This window comes from Alligator mississippiensis, chromosome 1 (genome assembly GCF_030867095.1).
Source record: "Alligator mississippiensis isolate rAllMis1 chromosome 1, rAllMis1, whole genome shotgun sequence".
NCBI classification, from domain to species: Eukaryota; Metazoa; Chordata; order Crocodylia; family Alligatoridae; genus Alligator; species Alligator mississippiensis.
Genome location: NC_081824.1, coordinates 309465140 through 309488150, shown reverse-complemented (window position 1 = coordinate 309488150; position 23011 = coordinate 309465140). Strand labels below are relative to the sequence as shown.

The 23011-nt window shown below is 40.4% G+C and overlaps 1 protein-coding gene across 11 annotated transcripts in view; it reads right to left on the bottom strand.

Moving 5' to 3' along the window:
* DMD (dystrophin) overlaps positions 1 to 23011 on the bottom strand; it is a 2172325-nt gene that overhangs the window by 1283366 nt on the left and 865948 nt on the right. For all 11 annotated transcript variants that reach the window (XM_059720821.1, XM_059720816.1, XM_059720817.1 and 8 more), the window contains 3 exons: positions 20921 to 21040; positions 8566 to 8667; positions 8358 to 8465 (listed from right to left, as the gene is read on the bottom strand). In XM_059720821.1, coding sequence (XP_059576804.1) covers positions 8358 to 8465; positions 8566 to 8667; positions 20921 to 21040 — 330 coding nt within the window. The remainder of the gene's footprint in view (positions 1 to 8357; positions 8466 to 8565; positions 8668 to 20920; positions 21041 to 23011) is intronic.

Below are 23011 nucleotides of genomic sequence, written 5' to 3'. Positions count from 1 at the left end.
TTCAATCAGGAGAAGGCAGGAGAAAGGCTTGCCTCACCCCTTCTTTGGGGTGAGGCGAAGAGCTGGATCTGGTTGAGCACTACACTCCCCCTCTCCTGATTGGTCCATTTAAAATCTGGGGGCGGAGCCTCCAGAGGGGATAAAAGAGCGTTGTGCCTAGCACACGGTTGGCTGCATCAAGGGACGGTGAAGAGGACGGGAGAAGAAGAGCTGGCCAGGGGGGCAAAGCTGTTGCCCTGAAGAGCCTGAAGACTCCTCGCTGGATGGGGAGCGACAAGCAGCCACATCCTCCAGCCCCACCATGAAGGAGTGTGGCGAGTGGTGCACAGGCCGGTGCATGCTGGGTCCAGGAGCGGACTGAGATCCTGGGAGTGGCTCAAGGCAGCTCGGGTCTCCAACCCCTGGCACAAAGCCAGGCAGCAGTGCACGGCTAGTGCACAGAGTGATCCAAATGGGACAAAGGCCCTGGGAGCCTCTTGAGGTGGCTTGGGCCTTCAACCCCTGGCATAAGACCAGGCACTTGGTGCAAAAGTGTTGCACACAGGGTCCGGGAGTGGATCAAGACCTCAGAGCCGCGCAAAGTGGCTCGGGTCTCCCACCCTGACCAAAAGGCAGAGCCCTTGGTGCACACGATGGTGCACAGGGCCCTAAGTGGACCAGCAGCCCAGAGAGAGCCTGAGGCAGCTGGGGCCTTGATGAGGCGGTGGCTTACCCAGGGAAACAAGAACCCCCCGAGCACCCAGAGTCAGTTACAGCATTAGATTGTATTTTGATGTTCATATGCCTTATATTTTGTGAATTAGTGCCTTATGTTTTGTAGTTTGTATTTTAATAGAATTTAAGATTGTATGATCTTTATTGAAACCCTTATACTGGATCTTTTATATTACTTAACTATATTCTAAGTGGTGGCAAAGGATTGTAGATATATCTTGTATGTAGTTCTATGTTTAGTGTATTTATATATATCTATTCCTTCCTATGATTTATTGTATTAATAAACTGGTATATAGTTAAGTTCACAGAGTGTCCTGGCTTGGCTCTATAGAGGAAGGAGGGAAACTGCATGCAGCCAGCAGTTTCACCCCACAGCTCACCTGCCCTGCTAACCTTTCCCTTCAACTGGCGAGGGGAGTACATAACCAGGTACTACCCAGGTTACACAGGCACGGGGTCATACAGTTCCTGGCATGGAAGCATTGGGCACCCGGAATTCCTCTAGTCTCACGCCTCCATACTGGGACCAGCATAGGTTTTTTCTGCTTGTGATGGTGGGAGAAGCCCTTGGGGTCTCTCTAGCCCTGGAACCTCTAGCCCCTGGAGTATCTGCCTGGGCTGGTGGGAGAATGTGAGCAGCTCTGAGCTGCTCACACTGTACCACCACAGACAAAATACATATTAGCTGCAAAGCAGCACAATTTATTAATACCTTTTGTCATGCCACTAATATGGCACAGCAAAGGATAACTATGTCTATCTGATTGGTATTTGTGCCTCTATCATAATTATAATGGGGGCACAAGTGAAATGTCAGGAGATATCCATTTCTACCCTAAGTTTTGAGGTCACTTAGGAGACCAGCAAGATTTGACTCCCAAGATGGGAACCTGGAAAGCCCTGGGATTCCCAAATTTCAACTTCATCAGCAAGACAGTTACACCAGGGATAGGAAGTTTCTGTTCCCCAACTACTGAAAAAAAAAAAACCAGAAAGCCATTATATTTCTGACCAATGCTATATCACTGCTGAAATCTGCCTATTAAATACTCATTCACTCTTTTTAACTCACCAGAGCCAAATTCTGATAACTTTACTTGGTTGTATAGTATACTGATAATTCTTTTGATTTCAAAGGCTTTAGTTACGGAATCAGATATTATTCAGCAGAAACATCTGAGTATGACCCTAAATATTTTTTCACAACTTTATCAGTGCTCAAAAGAAATAATCTACAACACAAATCTTGATAGAAATACTTTCCAGGTTATTTATATGACAATCAAAATATTGCAGGTACAGCCAGATGTACTAAAAATTAGGAAGAATCTACAGGAGGATGTAGAACAATGTGACAAGACATAGGGAAGAGGCTACACAGCCTTTTTGGGGATGATTCTGCCTGACTTTTCCCTACTGGCATGCAGAAGCAGCAGGAGCTTGTGAATGTAGGTATGCACTTGCAAAGTTAATGACAAATGGTATTGTAGAAAGATGACTGGGGAATTCTGACTCATTAGTGTTTTACGTACAATCTGTGTAAATGACTAAAGATGACACATGTGATGAATCAGGCCCCCAAGATTCTGTTGAGAACCATTAATGAAGGGACTACTGGAATGCAGAAGATGATATACCCAGTACACTTAGTCAAGCTATGGTCTGGGGTGACTCAGCATTCTAGATATTATGATATCCACATAGTTCAAATTATTATTTGTTGCTCAGTCTATGACTAAATCTATCAGGGAATTTTCTGTTTTCAGCCTTGTTTAATTTAAAAACTGACAGTGAGCTAAAGTAGCAATAGACAACTTAAATATGCTTAAGTTTTTAATTTATCAAGAACTGACCTAAACACTAACAAACTGATAGGAAGTGCAACTGACCACTTTGCAAGACAATCTTGAATTTTTTTTTTGCACAGATTCAATTTTTTTTTCATTCCAATGTGCATTCATTTGATTCATCCCTAGTTTTCCTAACTGCAAAATTTTAACTCTATTGGACACACAAGAAAATATCTTTATCAACAAAAACTCCAAAGTACTTACACCTGCAGGGATGAGAAAAAAAAAGATTAAAAAGCATGAGATATATAATATTGCACAATTTATATGCACAAACACACACATATATACACACATACTGGATACAGATGAGTCATTACCAACATACAAATCATTTTCAGGAATTTATTTAGAATATGGCTGTAGTTTGATGACAGTAGATTAGAATAGAAAGCTCCTTCATTTCTATCTAACCTTTGTAAAATGGTCTCCTCTCTCCCATTAGTTATACACATCTCCTACCTAGTTATTTCTTTTAAGTGTTTTTCTCTCTCAGATCCAATTGCAATTAACCTTTGCTCATCCTAATCGTATCATAAGGGACGGCTGCTGTAAAACGTAATTTTAATTGTTTTGGTATTAAGAGAATGCATTGGGCAAGGAAACCATTGTTTTTGATTTACTGAGTGATTATACAGTCTGATTATATCAGTCTCACTGCTAACTGATATACCAGTTAGGCTGAACCCTCTTTTTAACAACTTCAGATGCATTTTAGTCACCATTTTAATCCACAAATTATAAATGAGAAAACTGATGCATAAAAGAATAAATGACTCAGTGAGGAAGATCTTTTGAGTGCTAGAAACAGAACCAAGGTCTTTTGGGTGCTAGTTTAATGCTCTGTCCACTTGATCATCATACCATTTGTATCCACTGTGGTGTATTCTATATTTTTCTTTAACCACGCTACAAATGAAAAGCCATTATACCACTGAGCTGGTGTGGCAGTGACAGTCAACAACTGTTAGGAAAAAAATAAAATAAAAATACCCACATCGGTGAGCATAGACAACAAGACAATTACTTGAATTATGATTTTTGTGTCAAAAAATACTTTTAGAGATGTGACAAGCATTGAGTAATATTAGAAATAATCCAATACAAATCCACCAGTAATCAGAGTGCAAAGTAGCAAATATCTAAGCAGTTTTTCTTACATAGCCTAATTAGGTCCCAAAAGAGATTTAATGGCAAATGAAAAATTTTTATATGTTAATACATAATGAATCTTGTGAAATAAAATTTGTGGGCCTTTCTCCTGGCACAAAAAGAGAATTGTGCAGACATTCAAGAGGTTTCTTGTAAAAGAGAAGTGGGTTCCTGCCTGAAGAAAAGAGCCCCTATCCAGTTCATGGCTCTGGTTTCACTGGGAAACATGATGGGGGTGGGAAGCAGCTGTGCTGAGGCTGCCCAGGCTTGGGCAGCCTTGCAGCTGTGTGAGACCCCATGGGATCAGGAATCGGGATCAGGAAGGTCTTTAAAGCCTGGTCCCAGGCTGCTACTTGCTATGTGGGATTATAACTGACCAGGGATTCTAAAATAAATAGCATATAGCAAAAATGCTAAGATCTAGTTTTAACCACAAAAATGGGAGGGCCCCCACCCAGTTGATGCCTCTGCTTTCAAAATGGTTTAAGTCGTCCCCAAATTATTTGTGAAGTTAATATGAATTCACTGCATAGTTTTGGTTGGGAAAACATTGGACTAGATTTGCAAATGTAGAGAAAAAGGAAGAGCAGGTTTTGCCATCCTCTTTTACCCAAAAGCCCACACTTTAACGCACTGGTCTAAGGTATGAGAGATCCAGGTTCTAAATCCCTTTCTGTCTGATGGGATATAAAGCAACACTCCAGGAGTGTACCCTGAACACAGTGCTACAATGTATTCTTGTAACGCAACTGAAAAATCAGCTATTCACACATACCTATATAATTCATTGTTTTGTTTGCCTATTTGTTACAGACAGATAATTCTACCCTCTTATATGACCCCATTTGAGGGCACAATGAATATTTGCTTTGTCAGTAATGGTGATTTTTTTAGGTATGTTTTAGTTATGCTTTTTAGTGTCTTTTGCCTGCTGTGAGTAGATATTTTTTATAAGTTTAAGGACTGTAGTATAAATCTGATGCATTTTCAGTGGCCTGCAGTTCAGGCACTGCCATACCTCGCAGCTTTTAAATCAATCTGCAACATAATCAAAGAGTGAAGCTCTCTTTACTTATCTTTAGACAGTCCCTCCTAGCGGGTCCTTTCTCTCAGGGCCTATAGACTCTCTCACCTCTGAAGTCCATGAGCTTGCATTCACCAGTTCCTATGAAGCTCCTGCTCCCCAGGGCATGCCAAGTCAAAGCCAAACCAAAATTGAAGCTCCAGCCCCCAGGCCTGGCTTGCATGGATCTCTGCTCCTACCCTTCCTGGCCAAATTACCTGAGGTTCCCTTAACAGAGTCCAGCAGCTTCCTTTTAGTTTGCTGTTACTCTTTGTTGCAGTCCTGTTTCTTTCAATTAAGTGCTCAGGGTTTGACTCCTACAGCTTGCCAATTTAACCCTTTGGTGACTATAACTCCCTCCATTCTGCTGCCTGATGGCACTCTCCTGCAGGACTTAGGTAGCACCTCTCAGCAATCTGAAGGCTGACCCCACTTTTCCTAGAGCTCTGGGCCTGGCAGTGGCCCCTCCACAGTCTGAAGTCTGGCTTATGTCCTCTGTGAGGCCCTCTGGAAGGTATCATGTCCCTCTCTGGGCTTCCCCCTGCTAGTAATAGAGTAGGGGCTCTATTATAGTTCACACACAGAATCCATACAATGGTTCCAGTGAAAGGAAAAGCCTTTACTTAGTAAACCTACTGAGCCGAACCCAGCTTGCTCTGTTAGCAGAACAGGAATTTACATGAAACACATGGGCTGTTGGAAAATTAATTTAAATAGAACTATTTTGCTTCAAAGGAAAAGTTTGGACGTGATCCTGAGATCAGCTTTAGTCACAGTGATAATTTTCCTACTAGAAACAATGCCTTCTGGAGTCTTTATTGTCTTTCACTTTAGCATTACAGACTACAAGTATATATCAAGCCAGGGGAAATTACTGTGGTCAGAAGAAAAAGCAAGGATTAGCAAAGTGCAACCCCAGCTACTTAAGGTTAAACTGACAGATGGTCACAGTTTTGGGTCTCAAATTGTGACATATTTTAAAGAGCATTAAATTCCTAGTCACTGCCTGAATCAGCAGGGACATTAGCCATCAATTCTAGACCAGCTGCCAGATATCTGTTAATTAGTTTACACAATCAAATGGCAAGTTTTTTTTAAATTTAATATCTGTTCATTTTTTGTTTACAGTGAAGTTGACATACATTGAATACTAAGTGCATGAGAAAATTATGGAAATAACTTACTGTGATAATAGCAGAAGATATTCATAGAGCTAAGACTACCCAGTTTTCTTTACACGTTATAGGAGAGAGAGACACCAAAAACTGTCATTCATATAATTTCATACAACTAAGTGACCTCATTGTATTATCTATGAAGAGAGATAAAACTCAGCAGTAACCTGTGGCTTGAAAAATTCTTTAGTTTGGAAGGTCTAATAGACACACATTACCAATTAACAGCTTTTTCTTTCTGTCAAAATAAATAATAGCAGATGCTTTTTAACAGCAGATTGTATGCACAATTATTTAAAGCAATGGATGTTGTTCACTTACTCATCAGAAATACGGAGGTGTCAATTTATTCCTTCATCTTACTATATGAAGGAATTTTGATTTGAAAAATTACTGCATGTACCTCACTCTGAATTCCTTTCTTATTTTGAACTATTTTAAATTAAAATTGATCACTGTTTTCCATGTTCTTTTCATAAAGCACCAGAAGTCACTGAACAGCCAAAATGAAGTGATTCCCCTCCCAGAGTTCTTGTGGAAAATGCTTTGGAGGGCTCAGAGTGAACACCTTTTGCTGCAGAGTGTTTCATAGTAGGACACAATAGGACAAAGAAGAACATGAGACAACACTGGTGAGGGCTCACCTGGGATATTATGTCCGGTTTTGGGCCCCCCACACTTCAAGGTAGACATGGACAGTTTGGAATGAGTCCAGCACAGGGCAAATAAAAATGATCAAGGGACTGGGGAGCAGAACTTATGGAGAAAGATTGAAAGAACTAGGGGGTCACCTAGCCTAGGGAAGAGAAGACTGAGGAGAAAGTTGATAACAATCTTTGAATACCCAAAGGGTGATTACAGAAAGAATACAAATGGGCTTTTTTCTGTGGAAGTTGGGGATAGGACTAGAAGCAATGGGCTTGAGCTGCAGCAAAGGAAATTTAGGCTGGAATTAATGAGGAACACTCTGATGCTGAGGGTGGCTAAGCACTGGCATAGGCTACCAAGAGAAATTGTGGAATTTCCATCTTTGGAAGTTTTCAAGAGCAGGTTAGATAGACACTTGGCTGGGATGGTTTAATCAGGGATGATCCTGCCTTAATCAGGGATGGTCTACGGGGCCAGACTAGATGACCTTATGAGGTGCCTTCCAGCCCTCCTTTCCTATGATCTTCTATTCCTATAACATCTAAATGTCCTTTTCATCCAGGGGAACATAGCAGTCTGGAGCTAGCAGCGGGTCCTGGAGAGTGCTCTCTGATTGGTTCCAAATAACATTGTTTCATTTTATTGGGTAAGTAGTAGTCCCCAGGTTAAACTACTATGGTTTTGTTACACTTCGTTGCTAACATAGCACACCATGCCTGAGAAGAAGAAATGGAGGTGAGGAGAAGGGAGAAAGCATAGGGAGGACATAGGGACAGTCAAACTTTTTTTTTTAAAGTTGCTTGGATGCTGGCTGTTTACCAATTTATTGTTGGGAACTATGGTGATGCAATAAAGACTCTTTCGTTTGAGATGGAGCTATCTGCTAGGCTTTTGGGACGTCAGTACTCGGGCCCACATACCCCAACTCCCTTCTCAGGTGCTGAGCAAGGAAATTGCTTTCTGAAGTAGGGGTGTTGTGAATATCCAGAAGCCAGGGACAAGATGAGCCAGGGTCATGAAGACAGAGGCTTTTCACTTAGAAGTCATGCCAGAGCTGGCTGAAGCAGGTCCTAGAAAAGGGAGATCAGACAGGGCAGAGAGTCCCGAGGCACAGCTACCTGAAAAATCTGTAATACCATAATAATAAAAACCAGATAAAAAAAAAAAAATCACATGCTATAGGCCCGACCGTGGTTAATGGACTGTTACCTACAAAGGTTTATAACACTAAGCAGTGTAAGCCCATACTATAGATGGTGAACTGTAAGCTCTTGATTTTCTGAAAAGAACAATAGATGGCTGAAGGGATATACTGTTAAGATAAATTTATTCAGGTGTTGAGCACCACAAACAGAATCAGAAAGAATTCATTATTTTGTATTAAATTTGAGGTTATAATGGTGTGCCAAAAATATGAATATATACATACATTGAAAGCATCTTTGACCTTGTAATCTTAACTAACATCACTCTTATAATTCTTTCCATATAGATTTTTGTATCTAATATACAACAATGTATAACTAAATGCATCTAAAATACAAAAATAAAACACAGGCACGCTTCAATTCAGTAAAGAAATGAGCACAATAATAGCTCCAGGTTCCAAATGATTCCATGTTCCCAAGGTACCATTCATCCCACAAAATGTTTTTACTATTTGAGGGTCAGATGAAACCAGGTATGCAATCAGATTTATAAACAGAAAAGCAGAACATAAAACATGAAACAACATAAATGAAAAATGCTTACAGCCAGCGTGCGCAGATTGGTCAGCATTTCATTCTGATCTTTGAAGCCAGTGGTATGAACACTGTTCACGGCATCCTCTTTCTCAGTAAGCCATGCATCAAAAAGGCACTGAAAAAAATGGAGAAGTAAGAGAGCGATTTTTGTAAGGTCATTCTTACTATAGTATATTTTAATGATCTGAAGATTTCTAACTGATAAGACTATTCACCTGCTCTTCAGCAAAGAGTTGCCATTTCCGAAGAATATCTTGCAAAAGAACCCAGCGATCCTCTGTCCATCTACAAATGGCTGCCCACCGGTCTCCCAAATGCTAAAGAGAAAAAAATCCACAAAGCACATAGTGAATGTCTGATATTTTTGAATGAGGCTCATAATATTTTCACATGACACTGAAAATTTTGATGAAAACACTTTGATAGCCCTCCTACTCATCTTTTCGATCACATTCAAGGCCATTAAATGCTGAAGTGGATGTCATTATTGCGTGAAATAGGACTGCAGTGGAAAGGATCTGTGAAGCAACAAAACCAAGAAAAGGGAAGCAATTTTAACAGTAGTGCATGGATATTTCTCTCCATTAAGGCTTGGGTACTATGCACCAAAAAGAAAAAAAAACCCAAAAAGCTAATATGGTTCCTAAACTTTATGGTGCCAAAAAACATAGCAATTTGAGATGTAATTAGGGTTGTCCAGAGTCTTGATTATGGTGCTAAAGTCTCACACGCAATAGATTATCCCACATGCACTAGATTGTTCCTATACTGACAATCCTACAAAACAGGATTGTCAGCAGAGCAGAGGATTGGTTTTCTTCAATATTTGTCATTGAAAAGCTGTTGAAAATTCTCCAAAGCACTAATTAAGCTTTTTTTCCATTCCCTACTAAATATCTGCATACTTGTACACAAGGGTCATTAGAGATTCTTGTATAATTCATATTTGAAAAGGCATAGAAAGCGACTACTTCACATTTTTTATTTTAAACTTTCTCTCTCTCTCAGACTTTGGTGATGAATGCCTAAAACAGGAAAATGAGTAATCCAGGCAAATACAAGAACGGTACCAAACAAGATTCTGTAGTAGGAGTCATAATAAATTCATTTTGTGCTTTCAATGAAAGTGAGAGGCAAATTCTAGTCTGATCTGTGTAGCACACCACTAGATTTTAGCCAGGTACAACATCTATCACATACCACTAGTAATAACAATGCACCTGACATGCTTTTCACTTCCTCAAGAAGAAAACCACAACTATTCTGAAACAGCAAATGGACATTTTGATCCTCTCATATCTTATACTGACAAAGTAGACAAAATTAAAAAAAACTATTACTGATTCACAGTGAGGTGGCTGGATTTCAGATCTCACCACTTCTCAAATACTTTAAGTAAACAATGCAATCAGTTTAAGGAATGTTCCTTTCTTAACATCTAATTCAATCAATACTAGATCAGTTCCTGCTATTCTTTTAAATTTAGAATAAATGTTACATTTCATATCCCTGATATTTATTAAAATCATTCTTCGTGGATAATTGTCTTCTTTCCTTATTAGAGCAGGAAAAATATTAGATAAAAAAATCCATTCGTACCAATTTGATTTTTTAAAATTCAATTATGTATTCATGTGTCTTTTATGCTTTACTTTCCACAAAAATTGAAGTGATCAGGGATTACTAAACTTGAAATTTCCCTGAATAAAATATGAATTCATATCAATTTGATTTTTTAAAATTAAATTGTGTGTCCATGTGTCTTCTATGGTTTACTTTCCATAAAAAAAATTAAGTGATCAAGGATTACTAACCTGGAAGTTCACTGAATAAAATGTTTCTAAGTTATGCAAGAGGGTACCGATATAAAATTAACTTCAAACTCTCACACAAGTGTACTTACTGGTAAAAAGTTTTTTTGCATTTATCCAATAAAGGAACAGGAAACCATACTTCATGATGTAAGTAACCAAATTCACAACTAAGCAATGTAGCTTAAATATACATTACTAAATATTCACAGAGACTTATGCACAGTATTTCACTTAATAAAAAGAAATTACAAAAAATATTCAAATATACCGTAAAGATGAATTTAAGAAAATCAAAAATTCCTCATCGCTTGTGCACAGGAAAGACAGACTAAATTCAATTAATAAATTATTTATCCTTCATTATTCACTCAGTTCTGTTTTTTTACACCTACAATTCCTAAGTGCTTATGGGAGAGCCAAATTCATCAGACTTACATAAAAAGAGTGTAATCCTACAGAGAAGGTGATTTTTTTCCTAGCTTCTTTCCATGGGTCAACCAAGCTTCTGTTTAAATTCCTCAAACCCATGACTAACTATTAACCCAGCCAGCCTTCACTTCCCACAGTCATATAAATCTCCAACAAATCTGGTAATTTAGCTTTTCATGTACCCTGCTCCTACCTGCTTCCATAATTTCCACTGGTTGCTTTATTTGCTTAAATGCAGGCTAGCCCAGAGTCCATTGATCTATTTATTCACATTGCTCGACCACTCCTATAATCCAGTCTCTCACTTAAGTCTGTTTTACAAACCATTTTCACAATTCAGGATCATCATCATCCACTGAATGCTCAGATACATTATACATTTACAGCATTTAAAGTGGCAAAAGAAAGGAAATTTAGACCTTCCTTCAATGAGTATTGTTCAGTACTGGCTCTGCAGCAGCACTGTCTTATAAATTGTTATTTATGGAAAAATTGCTAACTTTGTTTCTAAACTCCTGTATTTACAGATACATTTCCTCGGCTCCTTTTTATCTCAGTTCTCCTATATTCAGTGAACTTTATAGGATTGGAGTATGTTCAGCACTTTTGAAAATCAGCCAACAACCAAAGTCTAATAGAAGGGTTCACAAATCAAAGTGGTGTTAACCAATGCCAGATTTGTATCTTTGATTTAAAGAGACTTCAGTGGACAGATTCCTCTCCGCTGACAACACATATGTAGATTAGTATGATAAATAAACCCATGCAAGGTCTGCAAATAATTTATGCTGGTGAAACTGATTCTTGCTCCGTTTACACTTGCAGTGCAATGGAAGAGCAACAAACTCTTTGCTTTGAAAAACATCCACTTTTGGTCAAATCAGGCCCTTCTGGAAAACTGATTTTGTAACTGAATAATATTAATGTCTTCTAACCTGTGCTTTTTTCTGAAGATAACCATTAACCTAATGATTAAGCTATATTCGAAAGTCAGGTTTCAAAGTATGCCTTCTTTGCAGCTTCAGATCCAGCTCTAGCCTCCACCCTGGGTCGGGGCTGGAGCCACAGCTGCTGCTTGCTGCCTCTCCACCCCTGCCTTTTCCCTCTCTACTCTTCAAGCCTTGGTCTCCCACCCCTTTCCCCTTCTCTCCTCTATGCTGCTTCTGCCCCCCTGTCCTGCCCCTGCTTATCTTTGCTCTGCTGCTGGCAGGCTCTGACCCTGCTTAAGCTTGGAGCACAGGGCACAGCTCCAATCCCAGCCCAGCCTAGCCCCATAGCAGTGGTACCAGGCTTCAATATGAATGAAGCCTGTTGGCATAGACCAAAGATAAGCAATAGGGAAGGACAGGCAGGGGGCAGAGGCCCAAGACTGCAGGGCAGAAATGGCACAGGGCAAGACAGGAAGAAGGATGGTGCAGGAGCCTGAAGCTGGCTAAGCAGGAGGAGCAAGCAACAGAGGGCAAGCTGCCTGTTCCCACCTTCTCCCTGTCCCCCAATCACCTGCCCCTTACTACCCCCTCATCACCTGCTCCCCTACCTCCCTCCTTTAGTGATGATCCGGGGGGGGGGGGGGCGGGGAACAGGACGGGACGGGACATGGTGTTAGAACTTAATATGATTCTCCAAAAATTAGATTCCATGCATGGAAAATAAAAACAAATTTATAAAATTTCCAGTGTATATAAAAAATAATTACGGGGGCGGGGGGGGGGGAGTTCATCTTAAATTCAGGGTTGTCTTAGATGCAGGTAAATATGGTAATTAATATTGCATATGGGTTGCTTATTGGCCTAACTGCTGTACAACTATATTGCATTATCAGAATGGTTCATTAAAATCATTTTGGATTAGTTTAGCATTAGGGCTGTGTTAAGAAGCTAGCAAGACTAGTATTAACTTCGTGATAAGTACATTTGGGATCTTAGGAGACAATGCCAAGACTTACAGTGCACATGGCTCCCAAACGGTCTATGAGGCAGAATGCTCCAAGGCCAGAATTCAGTTCTCTTTCATAGAGAATTTCCAAGTGTTGGTTCTCACTCAAAACCATAACAAACCCAGATTGCCTCTTAAGAGACACTACCAAGACAAAGGAACATTACAAAACTCATTTTGTGCAGTCTATGAATCAAAAGATCAGAAGGACACTAAATTGTTAGGAAGTTATCCCCTCAGTACATGTGGGAGGTAGTTGTCAGAAAGCTGTTTGTAAGGAACAGCTTGAAACAGAGACAGACTCTCCAGCAGGGGCTTGGGTATTGGAGATTTCCAATTTCTGCCATGTCAATACCAAGGGGCTGGGTATTCAAATGGCAGCATTTCACCCAAAGAAGGTGAAAGCACAGGCCCCAACACACAAGAGGTACAGTCAAAAGGACCAGAAAGGGGTCAAAAGACAGCTTCACATGAAGCACCTATTTTTTGCTCTAATATGCCTATGAACTCAATGAAGGGTTTGCAGATCTCATGGTCATGAGTAATGGGTTGACAATGCCCTCATATTAATGTGTACTATCTTAAGCAAAAGAGAGAGAGAGAGAGAGAGAAAGCACTGGTGATAGTACTTGTGTTTACTACCAGTATCCGGTTATGTCTACGCAACACAATATATACCACATAATTTTGAATAAACTAGCTTGGGTACCAGAAGAACTACAACTTTGCTGAAAGTGATTTTTATTCCTAGCTCAGATCTCTCTACTGGGAACCAAACTGCAGTTCAGAAAATCCTTTGTTTCATCCCAAGGACACAGTCTGTACCAAGACCTTCAACAAACATGTTCAGCAAACACTGTGTTTAGAAATATGTAAGCATGTTTGCATGGAAAGCAAAGTAAAAAATTCTGTTTTTTTTTGCATCAGTGTAAAAAAAATTCTGATGCTACTCAAGATTTTGAACAGGCCTATTCCAGAATATTTTCTGTTTCAGCCAGATAGTATTTTTTGTTTGGAGTTATTCACCAGAAGGAAGATAAGCAATGTTGAGGCCAAACTATGTGGGGTGCATATTTCCTTGTTTGCCTACAGTTATCTGTTTCCTCATGGGCCAATAGTGTTATGCTGTGTACTTAAAGCAGTGTTCTGCCTAGAAGCATCTAGACACTATTGTGTTTTGTACTGTGCTGCAGCTTCCAATGGGAAGTTTCCAATGTGGAAAGAAAGGAGTGGAACTTGCAATATATGCACGAACAAACTATCACAGCTAACTTTTTTATGAATGCCTATGGTAACATACAACGGATGCAGATAGTGTTTTGGTCCCAATCTACCACTCTTTGCAATTACCAGATTACTGAATGATATACTGGGAATACTAATAGGCCTTCAGTAGGTATAATGTCAAGTACATTTCCAATTCCTTGAGCCCAAACAGATGATATTTATTTTGCCTACTTACATTTCAGCTATGTGGTTATGGGAGAGATCTCTTCATAGAATAGTTGCCAAATAGAGTTCTTTTATAAATTTGCATTATGTACTGTTGTTCTGATATTTTATAGATAAAGCAGATTATATCATGCTTGAACAGCTAGATTTAACGTCTCCTCACTTTTGAAAAGGAAAAAAAATAAGATACTTTCTTCTCAGCATCTCCAGTAGCACACCTGCCTGTATCCCTCTGATCTATCTATAGAAATAGTCTCTCCTGATCTACCAGCTAGCACAATCTAAATGATAAAAGGTTACCCCAACTCCTTCTACTACTTATTTTAAAATGTCCCTTGATTTTCATGTCAGAGAAAGCTTTATGCTATCAAGAAGTCATATCAAGACAAAAAATATAAAAAAGCAGAAAAAGCTGTAGAAAAATTACCTCCAAAGAGGTAGAAAAATTATCCTAGTTTTTCTTGTCTCCACAGTTTGACAAGCCAGTAGTTAACCCCCCCTCCAATGACTAAATAACAGTATTGATAAATGGTTGAAACTGTGACCAGTACTAAACCTGTCATTTCTAGTAACACATGATAGCAAACATGACACTAAGCATTTTGGAGTAGGTCTGTTTAGAACATGAACTTGTAATATAAAGTCACAGGACACAATAATCATGCAAGAACTCTTTACTTACACAGACAGTATAAACTATTTAATCACAAGAGTGCTCAATTCTGCCACTTTTACCCTTGCCAAATACTACTATGTTTTTTAAGCAATCCTATGAAATCAGTGACTGAAAACTTCACCTACTTCAAGGTCTACTCAGTGCAGCTAAATAGGGTATGTAAGAAAAATCTTAAAGCTAAAGTTTCACCCTAAAGCTATGCCTTCTCCCTTCCCTGAAATGCATCCCTCTATGTTCCTAAAAACTGGCAGTTTCACCTAAATAAGAGCTTCTTTTTCTTTTTTAATGAGAGTCCTTTTGTATGCAGAAAGTTAATAAAATAGCGGATCAATCATAGATCACAAAAGGTGAATTAAGCAGATGAGACAGGGAACAAACAAACAAGCAAAATACAAGAAAAGTCTCAGGACCACTAAGAATAAACATAAAATATGTTATAATAAGGGCCAAGTTTGCAACTAATGGAAGATTTTTTTTGAACAATGCTTCTCTAATGAGGTAAGACTAACTACTGCTGGAGGTAAGATGCTGTACCAGATAGACCAATGGTCTGCAGAAATATTGTTTGTGTATATGGTTAATGAATCACAAAAACAAAAGACAAATTTGATACACTAAAAATGTGTACACACTGTGAGAAGAGTATGTAACTCTTGTTTCACCTTTTCTTTTATTCTGGCTGATGTAAAAATATTTTATGAGAGCTGTAATAATAGATCATAAATCAAAAGATAACATTATACAAAATTATATGGATACATAGTAGGCTACACAAAAATCGTTACACTTAATATCAGGACCAGATTCTCTTCTTCCCTGAGCTCAAAGGAAAGGGAACACTGAATCTCCCTGATTCTCTCATGTAGCTCTGGTCCCAGCAGAGGACAGAGAAGCCTTGCTACTACTCTAAATTGAGTGAGCTCACAACAGTCCTTAAGGGTTCAATTGTCAACTAACTATAAATGGAACAATGTATTGCTTATGCATTATGCTCAATGACTTGTGTCCAAGGTGCTCCCAAGGGAGTTCCTTTATTCTGTTGTGCAAAATAAGCATATGTCAATCCATCCAGTGGCAGTGCTCTGTAGCAGTTTTAAATGTAGAACACAGCCTGACTCCAACTTTTTGTCAGTGATTGTATCACTTTTGACACTGTTTTCCATCCATTCATTAGACTAGCTATAATGGAGACAAGCAGTTACATGTCTAAGTGACAAACAAAAACACAAACAGTAACAAGAACTGCAAGTACTTGCACCATAATTCTTTCTCCTCCTCTGTTTTTTTTGTCAGATTGATGTTAATATAACCTAGCTTTGTTCCACTGAACTTTTACCAACTGCTCAACAAAGTATTTTAGCATCCAGCTAAGTTCTTCCATTCAATTTACAAATTCAATTTACAAATGATCCCTTTACAGATAAAAAAGTAACCTCTGTATATCTGGTTGTGAGTGGAGACATTGCTGGACCTTCTTGTCAACTTGTGATTGGTGCTCAATTTCAGCTAACACAGATGTGACAGAAGTACATTACACTTTTTCCATTCTTGAGCTCATACCTGCTGCATCAAGGGATAATTTTTAGCCTTACACTGTATCAGACCATATCTACACTGATAGTCAGGGACTACTTATGAAATAATCCTCAAGCCCATACCAGTGAAGCATGCTTGGTCTACCCTGACTCTGGAAGTGTTACTGAACGTCCAGCTCTAAGGCTGACCCTGTACCTGCTCAATGCTTAGGCTGCCTTTTTCTGCAGTGAGCTTGGAAGATTCCTGCAATTCCATTCCCATCATCCAGCCCTCCTAGATTTCCTGTCTTTACTGCCTGGAAAAAAATACTGAGCAAAGCTGATTCCAAGAAGCACTCTGCATCTTATGGCAGAAGGGACAAGAAGTCAAATATCGTTTATTCTTTTCCTCCAGGCTGCAAGATAGACCTTGCCCTGTATTAAACAACATTTTTATACATTTTCAGTGTTTCTGATCATGTACTAGAACTATTGTCCTCTGACTCATTCTTTTTTGTGTTTTTTAAATATAACCACCACTGTTTCTTTCTTGGTCAATGCCTGACTATGATCATTCCTGTCAAAATAAAATGAAAGGATGCCTTTTTGTACCGTCACAAGCTCCAGTTTTCTGTTTCATAAGGCATCCTTCTTTATTTACATTTTATTAACTGACTTCCCAGGAGAGGGTCTTAAACTATTTTGGATGCATAGATTTTGTTTTACATATGCTACAAAAAAGCAAAAAAAAATTCACTTTGGTTATTTTCATGAGATACAGAAGAGTTAGTTCTAAAATAGGTTGCATTCTGGTAACAAACCCATACTGTTGATTTGTTACACAATATACCCTGCCATACTCATTAGAACAAAGAATTTTTTATGGCCAGGGTTTCAAAGTGTATTTTGCAGTATGGTGGTTTACCGTCAGGAGAGCATCAATAAATGTAAATCCTCTTGAAACAACTAGTTAAGTGAGGTAGATAAATCAATCATTCTGAAGTTGAAGAGAACAGATTGAGCATTTATGGTGCATGGAAAAGTAGTCTTTGGTAAGAAAATAATAGTAATGTTTAGTGAGAATATTAATTAAATAAAAGCTCAAAATGTGTTTTGAGCTTTTCCACTCTAAAGACACCCTAAGGACTTTGTTAGAGCCTTATTACCCATTGCACTTTGAGTAGCTGTAATGTTCATCAGTGTTACTGCTAGCTCTAATTTGGAGTGATTACAGCTGTGACTTGCCACTAGGATCTGGTACAGAAGTTCCGTTCACCTGTCTAACCTAATTGATTACGTTTGAAAGCACATTGATCCAAGTCTATCTGAGATCAGGTTCCTTTATTTTTAGACCAGTCTATGCGCACTGAACTTCTGTATGGGTATGGGTTTAGATCAATTTCCAATCACTTAGACCAGTTTATGTGTAATGTCTGTATCTTGCTTAGAGGGATGACAAGCAGGGGCCTGACCAGGAGCTACAGCTGAGACCTGCCACTACAAAGCTGGTGATCCAGGATAGGCTTCTGTCCCTGCTATATGTGTGGGTGGTATGAGACATGGGGTGGGGGAGAGGGGAACATGAAGCTGGAAGGCAGAGGTTTAATGGGATGGGGGTAGGTAATAAAATGAGAGGTAGAAAGGAAACGAGGATAAGGGACAAGTGGTCAAATGAAGTCAGCCGATCTCATGTTAAATTAAAATGGTCTCATGTTTTTATAATTTGGGACTGGGGTATGGGGGTGTTGGTTATGCTTCCTGGGATGTGGGAACAGTGAAGGAGGGCACCTTTGGGGTAGCTATTGTCCCTGCCTCAGGAAGGAAGCCCCAGCTCATGGGGACCTGATCTGGCCCCTTACCTTGTTCCCCCAACCCCTGGACTCCTCTCTGCCCTCTAACCTGGTTGGCTAGAATAAACTCCACAGGCTGTTTTCAAGGGGTTGCACACCTGGAGGTCAGAAGGTCACACCACTAGGGGCAGAAGGGGGAGTTGATTTGGTGCCAAAACTGCCCCAGGGCAGTAGAGTTCAGGAGGTAGAAAGTTCGTCCACACAGAACAGGAGGCTGGGCAGAGGGGAGGGGATGGACATTGCATCCTGGGGTACTGGAGGATTGTAACTTGAGTGGCTCATCTGTGGTGACTGACCACACACTAATGGAACACAAGCTGGGTAACATGGTTCAGGGATAAACCTTATGGAGTGGCATAACTTTAGGGCACTTAAACTGTGCTTAAAACTAGTTTCAGGTGTTAATGTTTGGACCATCCAGGTGTTAAGCACTCCAGGAGCCAACTAAAATTAATGTGTAACAAGACAAGTCAGGTAGCAGGGCATGGACAGGTCCAGGTAGGGGACTGGACTGGGTCCCCATGAACTGGGGCTTCCTTCCTGGGGCAGGGGCCACAGATCCCCAAAAGGTCCTTCCCTCACTACTCCCACCTTCCAGCCACCCTGGGAAGTACAGTCAGCACCCCCTATACTCCAATTCCAAATCCCAATTTATTAAAACATGAAACCTTTTTAAGTGTACTTCCTCTTTATGTTGCATAGTTGGTAGGGTCAGAAGGGACCTGAGCAGATAATCAAGTCCAGCTCCCTGCCATGGGCAGGAAAGAATGCTGGGGTCAAATGACCCTGAATAGGAGTCTATCTAGCCTCCTTTTGAAGACCCCCAGGGTAGGAGCAAGCACCACTTCCCTTGGAAGATGGTTCCAGATCCTAGCCACCCTGACAGTGAAGTAGTGCCTCCTGATATCTAGCCTGAATCTAACTTCCATCAATTTATGGCCGTTATTCCTTGTTACTTCTAGTAGTGCTCAGGGGAACAAGGACTCTCCGATTGCCTGCTTGTCCCCCTTGGCAAGTTTATAGACAACCACCAGATCCCCTCTCAGCCTTCTCTTGTGAAGGCTGAACAGGTTCAGGTCCCATAGCCTCTCCTCATAAGCCCTGCCTTGCTGCCCCCTGATCACGTAAGTGGCCCTCCTCTGGACCCTCTCCATGCTGTCCACACCCCTCCTAAAGTGCAGCTCTCAGAACTCCAACTGTGGCTTGACCAGTGTCACATAGAGGGGGAGGATCACCTCCTTGGACCTGCTTGTGATGCATCTATGGATGCATGACAAGGTGAGGTTAGCTTTCCTGACTGCGTCCCCACATTGGCAGCCCATGTTCATCTTGGAGTCAATAATGACTCCAAGATCCTTTTCTGCCTCTATGCTGATAAGGGAGTTTCCCAGCCTGTAGGTAAGCTCCTGCTGTCTTTCTAAGTATTATTTTTTATTTCTGTTTATTGTATCCTTCAGTGGCTGACATCTTTCATTTCACTACCCTTCCCCCACCCCCATTTCTTTTCCACCTCCCATTTCATTACCCACCCCCATCCCATTAACTCTCTGGCTCCCAGCTTCATATTCCTGTCTCACAACCCAATTCTCCCTACATCCCTACCTAGAGCAGGGATAGAAGACTGTCCTGGCTCACCAGCTGTGTAATGGCAACTCACAGCTACAGCTCCTCACAGCTGTGTAGAATGGGGACAGTCAGAGAAGGTTTTTAGCCTTAAGGTGCAACTGCTGCAAACTTGAGCTAACACTAACACCAATCAAAGTGCACTATGTAACAAGGCCCTAAGTAAACCAACTGAAATACTGCTTCTTCTGCAGGGATCAGTGTTGTCATAATAACCTAAACCAGGGGTGCTCAACCAGTGTTGTCATAACAACTGAAACCAAATTGGGCCTGAAGAGCCTTGGATTGTAACCTGCAGGGCTCCCCAGGGGTCTGGAAATTTGGCAGTAGGGGAGCAGTGGCAGTTAATACTGCCACCCCTCCCCACTGCCAAAGTCCCAAGTTCTGAGTAGTTGGTGAGAACCAGGCCATTACCCTGCCTCCGCATGACCAGTTTGGGGCTGGGCTACACCCCCTTTCCTCTGGGTGGCTAAGTTGGGGCTGGACTGTGCCCCTCTCTCCCTCCCAGGCCATACCACACCACACCACCTTCCCCCAATCCTCCATTGTGGGGCCATGCTCCATTCCCCCCAACTGGCCAGCCTGGAGCTCAGCCATGGTCTCTTCCTCCTGCAGGGTTAGGCCATGCCTTCTTCCCCTATATAACCAGATTGGACCAGGCTCCCCTGCAACCCCACTCTGCGCAGCCGGATATTGCCCTGCAATACCCACCTTGGGTGCCAGATAGAGTCTACCAGGTGGATCTGGCCTGTGGAGGGACTGGGTGCTGCCCATCTGGCCAAGTGTCCAAAAAAGGTTGAACAGCACTGACCACCATGTTTTATCTCGAGAGTCAGGACAATAAATTATCTACAGATGATTTACAGAAAAAGGAATCTACTCAGTACTATTTTCATGTTAGGAGATTGCAGCTTACCCAGGATAGTGATATATAGCTACATCTCACTAGTGTGTCAATGATATTGGGGAAAATATCAGATTTCCTACTTGGCACTCTAATTTGATTGCAACAATCAGAATTCTTATATCTGTCAAAGCAATATGAGAATCAGTAAGATCCTGCAATTTGATCATAATCAAGAGTTTAATTGCCTGTTATGAAAATATACTTCCTTCATACAGAACAATGGAAAAAAGTAGACATAGAGGTAGTTCAGTGTGCCTTAAATACTCCAATTCTATTTTGCAATAGTGCAGGAAGAGGCAATTTATCTTTAAATTCACTAAAAATTATACAGCAGAAATTCTTATGCTGCTGGTATCAGTGTGGCTATTACCTGAAGTTGTTCTTCTAGTGCAGCAGTAGCTTTGTCTCCGCTGCTTTCATCCACCACAACTACCATATGAGTAAGACAATTCACCTTGACTTGTTCCTGTTCCAAGTCTTCCTGAAGTGCCTAGAGGTAAAAGAAAATAAAAAACCTATCAGTGCTGATGTTGAAACAAAGTGTAGACAGAATGCTGCCACAGTGTGGAGTATTGTTGATTAACAATCGTAGTATGTGAAATTTAAGAAACCCTGAAACTTGACTATAGTTGTCTTTGTTCCATTTCTTTTCTACTTATAAATGAAAGGCAGCTTATAGTAAGTACATTAAAGCTACACACCAAAATTCAGAATGAGAGTTTAAACTGAGAAATTGATATTTTACTTGATATTTTATGGGTAACAATCTCTTGCTCATTTTTAAATTATAATTAATGAATTAATTAACACATTATGTATTATGCACACTATTGTATATTATGCCTGTTATTAATACCATTTATCTTTTATGTTATTACATTAAAAATTATGGTAAAGGAATATTATTAAGGATACAAAAAATAGGAAACACTACAAGCCTGTGTAAGCTTATTTCCCTACTTCATACATATGCACATGATGCATGTCCTTAAGAGTGCTACACATAGTATTTTTTCAATAGCAATTCTGTCCCCTTCGTTTAACAGAATGGTTGTTGCTTTCTTAATAAGAAAATAAGTCAATATTTTACTTTTTCCTCACTGTTGAGTATGTGGTGCCATGCCATATAATTACAGTTCCCACAAACAACATCCACATCTCTCCACAAGCTTGAGTTAATCCCAGAGTTTATCCATCCTGTTCACTGAATGAGGCAAGGGTTATTTGGAAAAAAAATAGTCTGTGACCATTTACATCAAGATGTTAATAACAGACATGCACAAAGCATGGGGATAATTTAAGATTGCATAAGCAGCCTTAAATGAAGCATTTCCTTATGATGAAGTGATTAATTTATAGTTTTCTTTTAAAGAAGATTTTTTGTCTATTTGTGTGTGCATGCCTGCAGTTTCTATGATTTTTTAAAAGCAAACTAAAAAAAGCAGGAAGTCCATCATCTGATGCCCACTTCAGGATTTGAATAATGAATCCTCCAAACACAGTTCTGCAACTTGAATTAATGAAGTAATTGATAGCAGAACTTTGTTGCTATCCTTATTTTTACCAGCATAACAAGGGAATCAGACAACTAGCCAATGAGCATGGTAAGGCTCAGGAATCTTCAATTTCAGGCTATGGAGAGACAAGACTACTTTGGGCTCAGACTTACATTAGGAAAAAGTTGTACCTATTCCCCCCCAAAGCTGACTCTTTCTAACTTATTTGCTTAAACCTATGATTGAGTAGAGTTTAATATAGTAAAATTAGTATATGAAGCCATTTGGGCAGTCTTAGTCCTGTATGGTCCCCATCCTGAGCTTCTTAGCTTATCTCCAGTGCCTCCAACTATTGAGTTCTCATCTGTAACCCTTGGACTTTTTGCTGCAATTCCAGCAAGTATTAGTCTCTTCATAAAGACACTATAATTCCCTTTGCCCAATTGCACCCTTCTTGCCAAACTTGTCTCACTCCCATCTAATTACCTAGCACTTGCCAGGGATGCCTCCAGCACCCCTTAGCTTCTATACTACATCTGATTTGGTATCCTAAAACTGGCCTTAGTCCCTCCCTGCCATGTCTCTGCTGTTCCAAATTATTTGCATCTTAGAAGGCTGCCTTCAGAAACCAAAATGAGGCCTTGGGTGCCTGGTCCTCCCAGATGATCACCAGGCTACCAGTCTTCCATGGTCTTTTGTCCTTGCCTGTGTGGGGGTCCAGGACTTCTAGTTCAGCCCTATGGGTCTCATGCCTCTTGGGGTCTCCTAGATCTTAGGCCCTTTCACCCAGTCATTTGGGGGTTTCAGGCCCTCAGTCTTTGCCTTCCTGGGCCTTCCTGGGCTATGGGTCCTCTCTCACAGCACTTCAGGCTGGGGTTGTTTGACCCCAGCATCCTTTCCTGCCCATGGCAGGGGGTCAGACTTGATTATCTGCTCAGGTCCCTTCTGACCCTACCAACTATGAA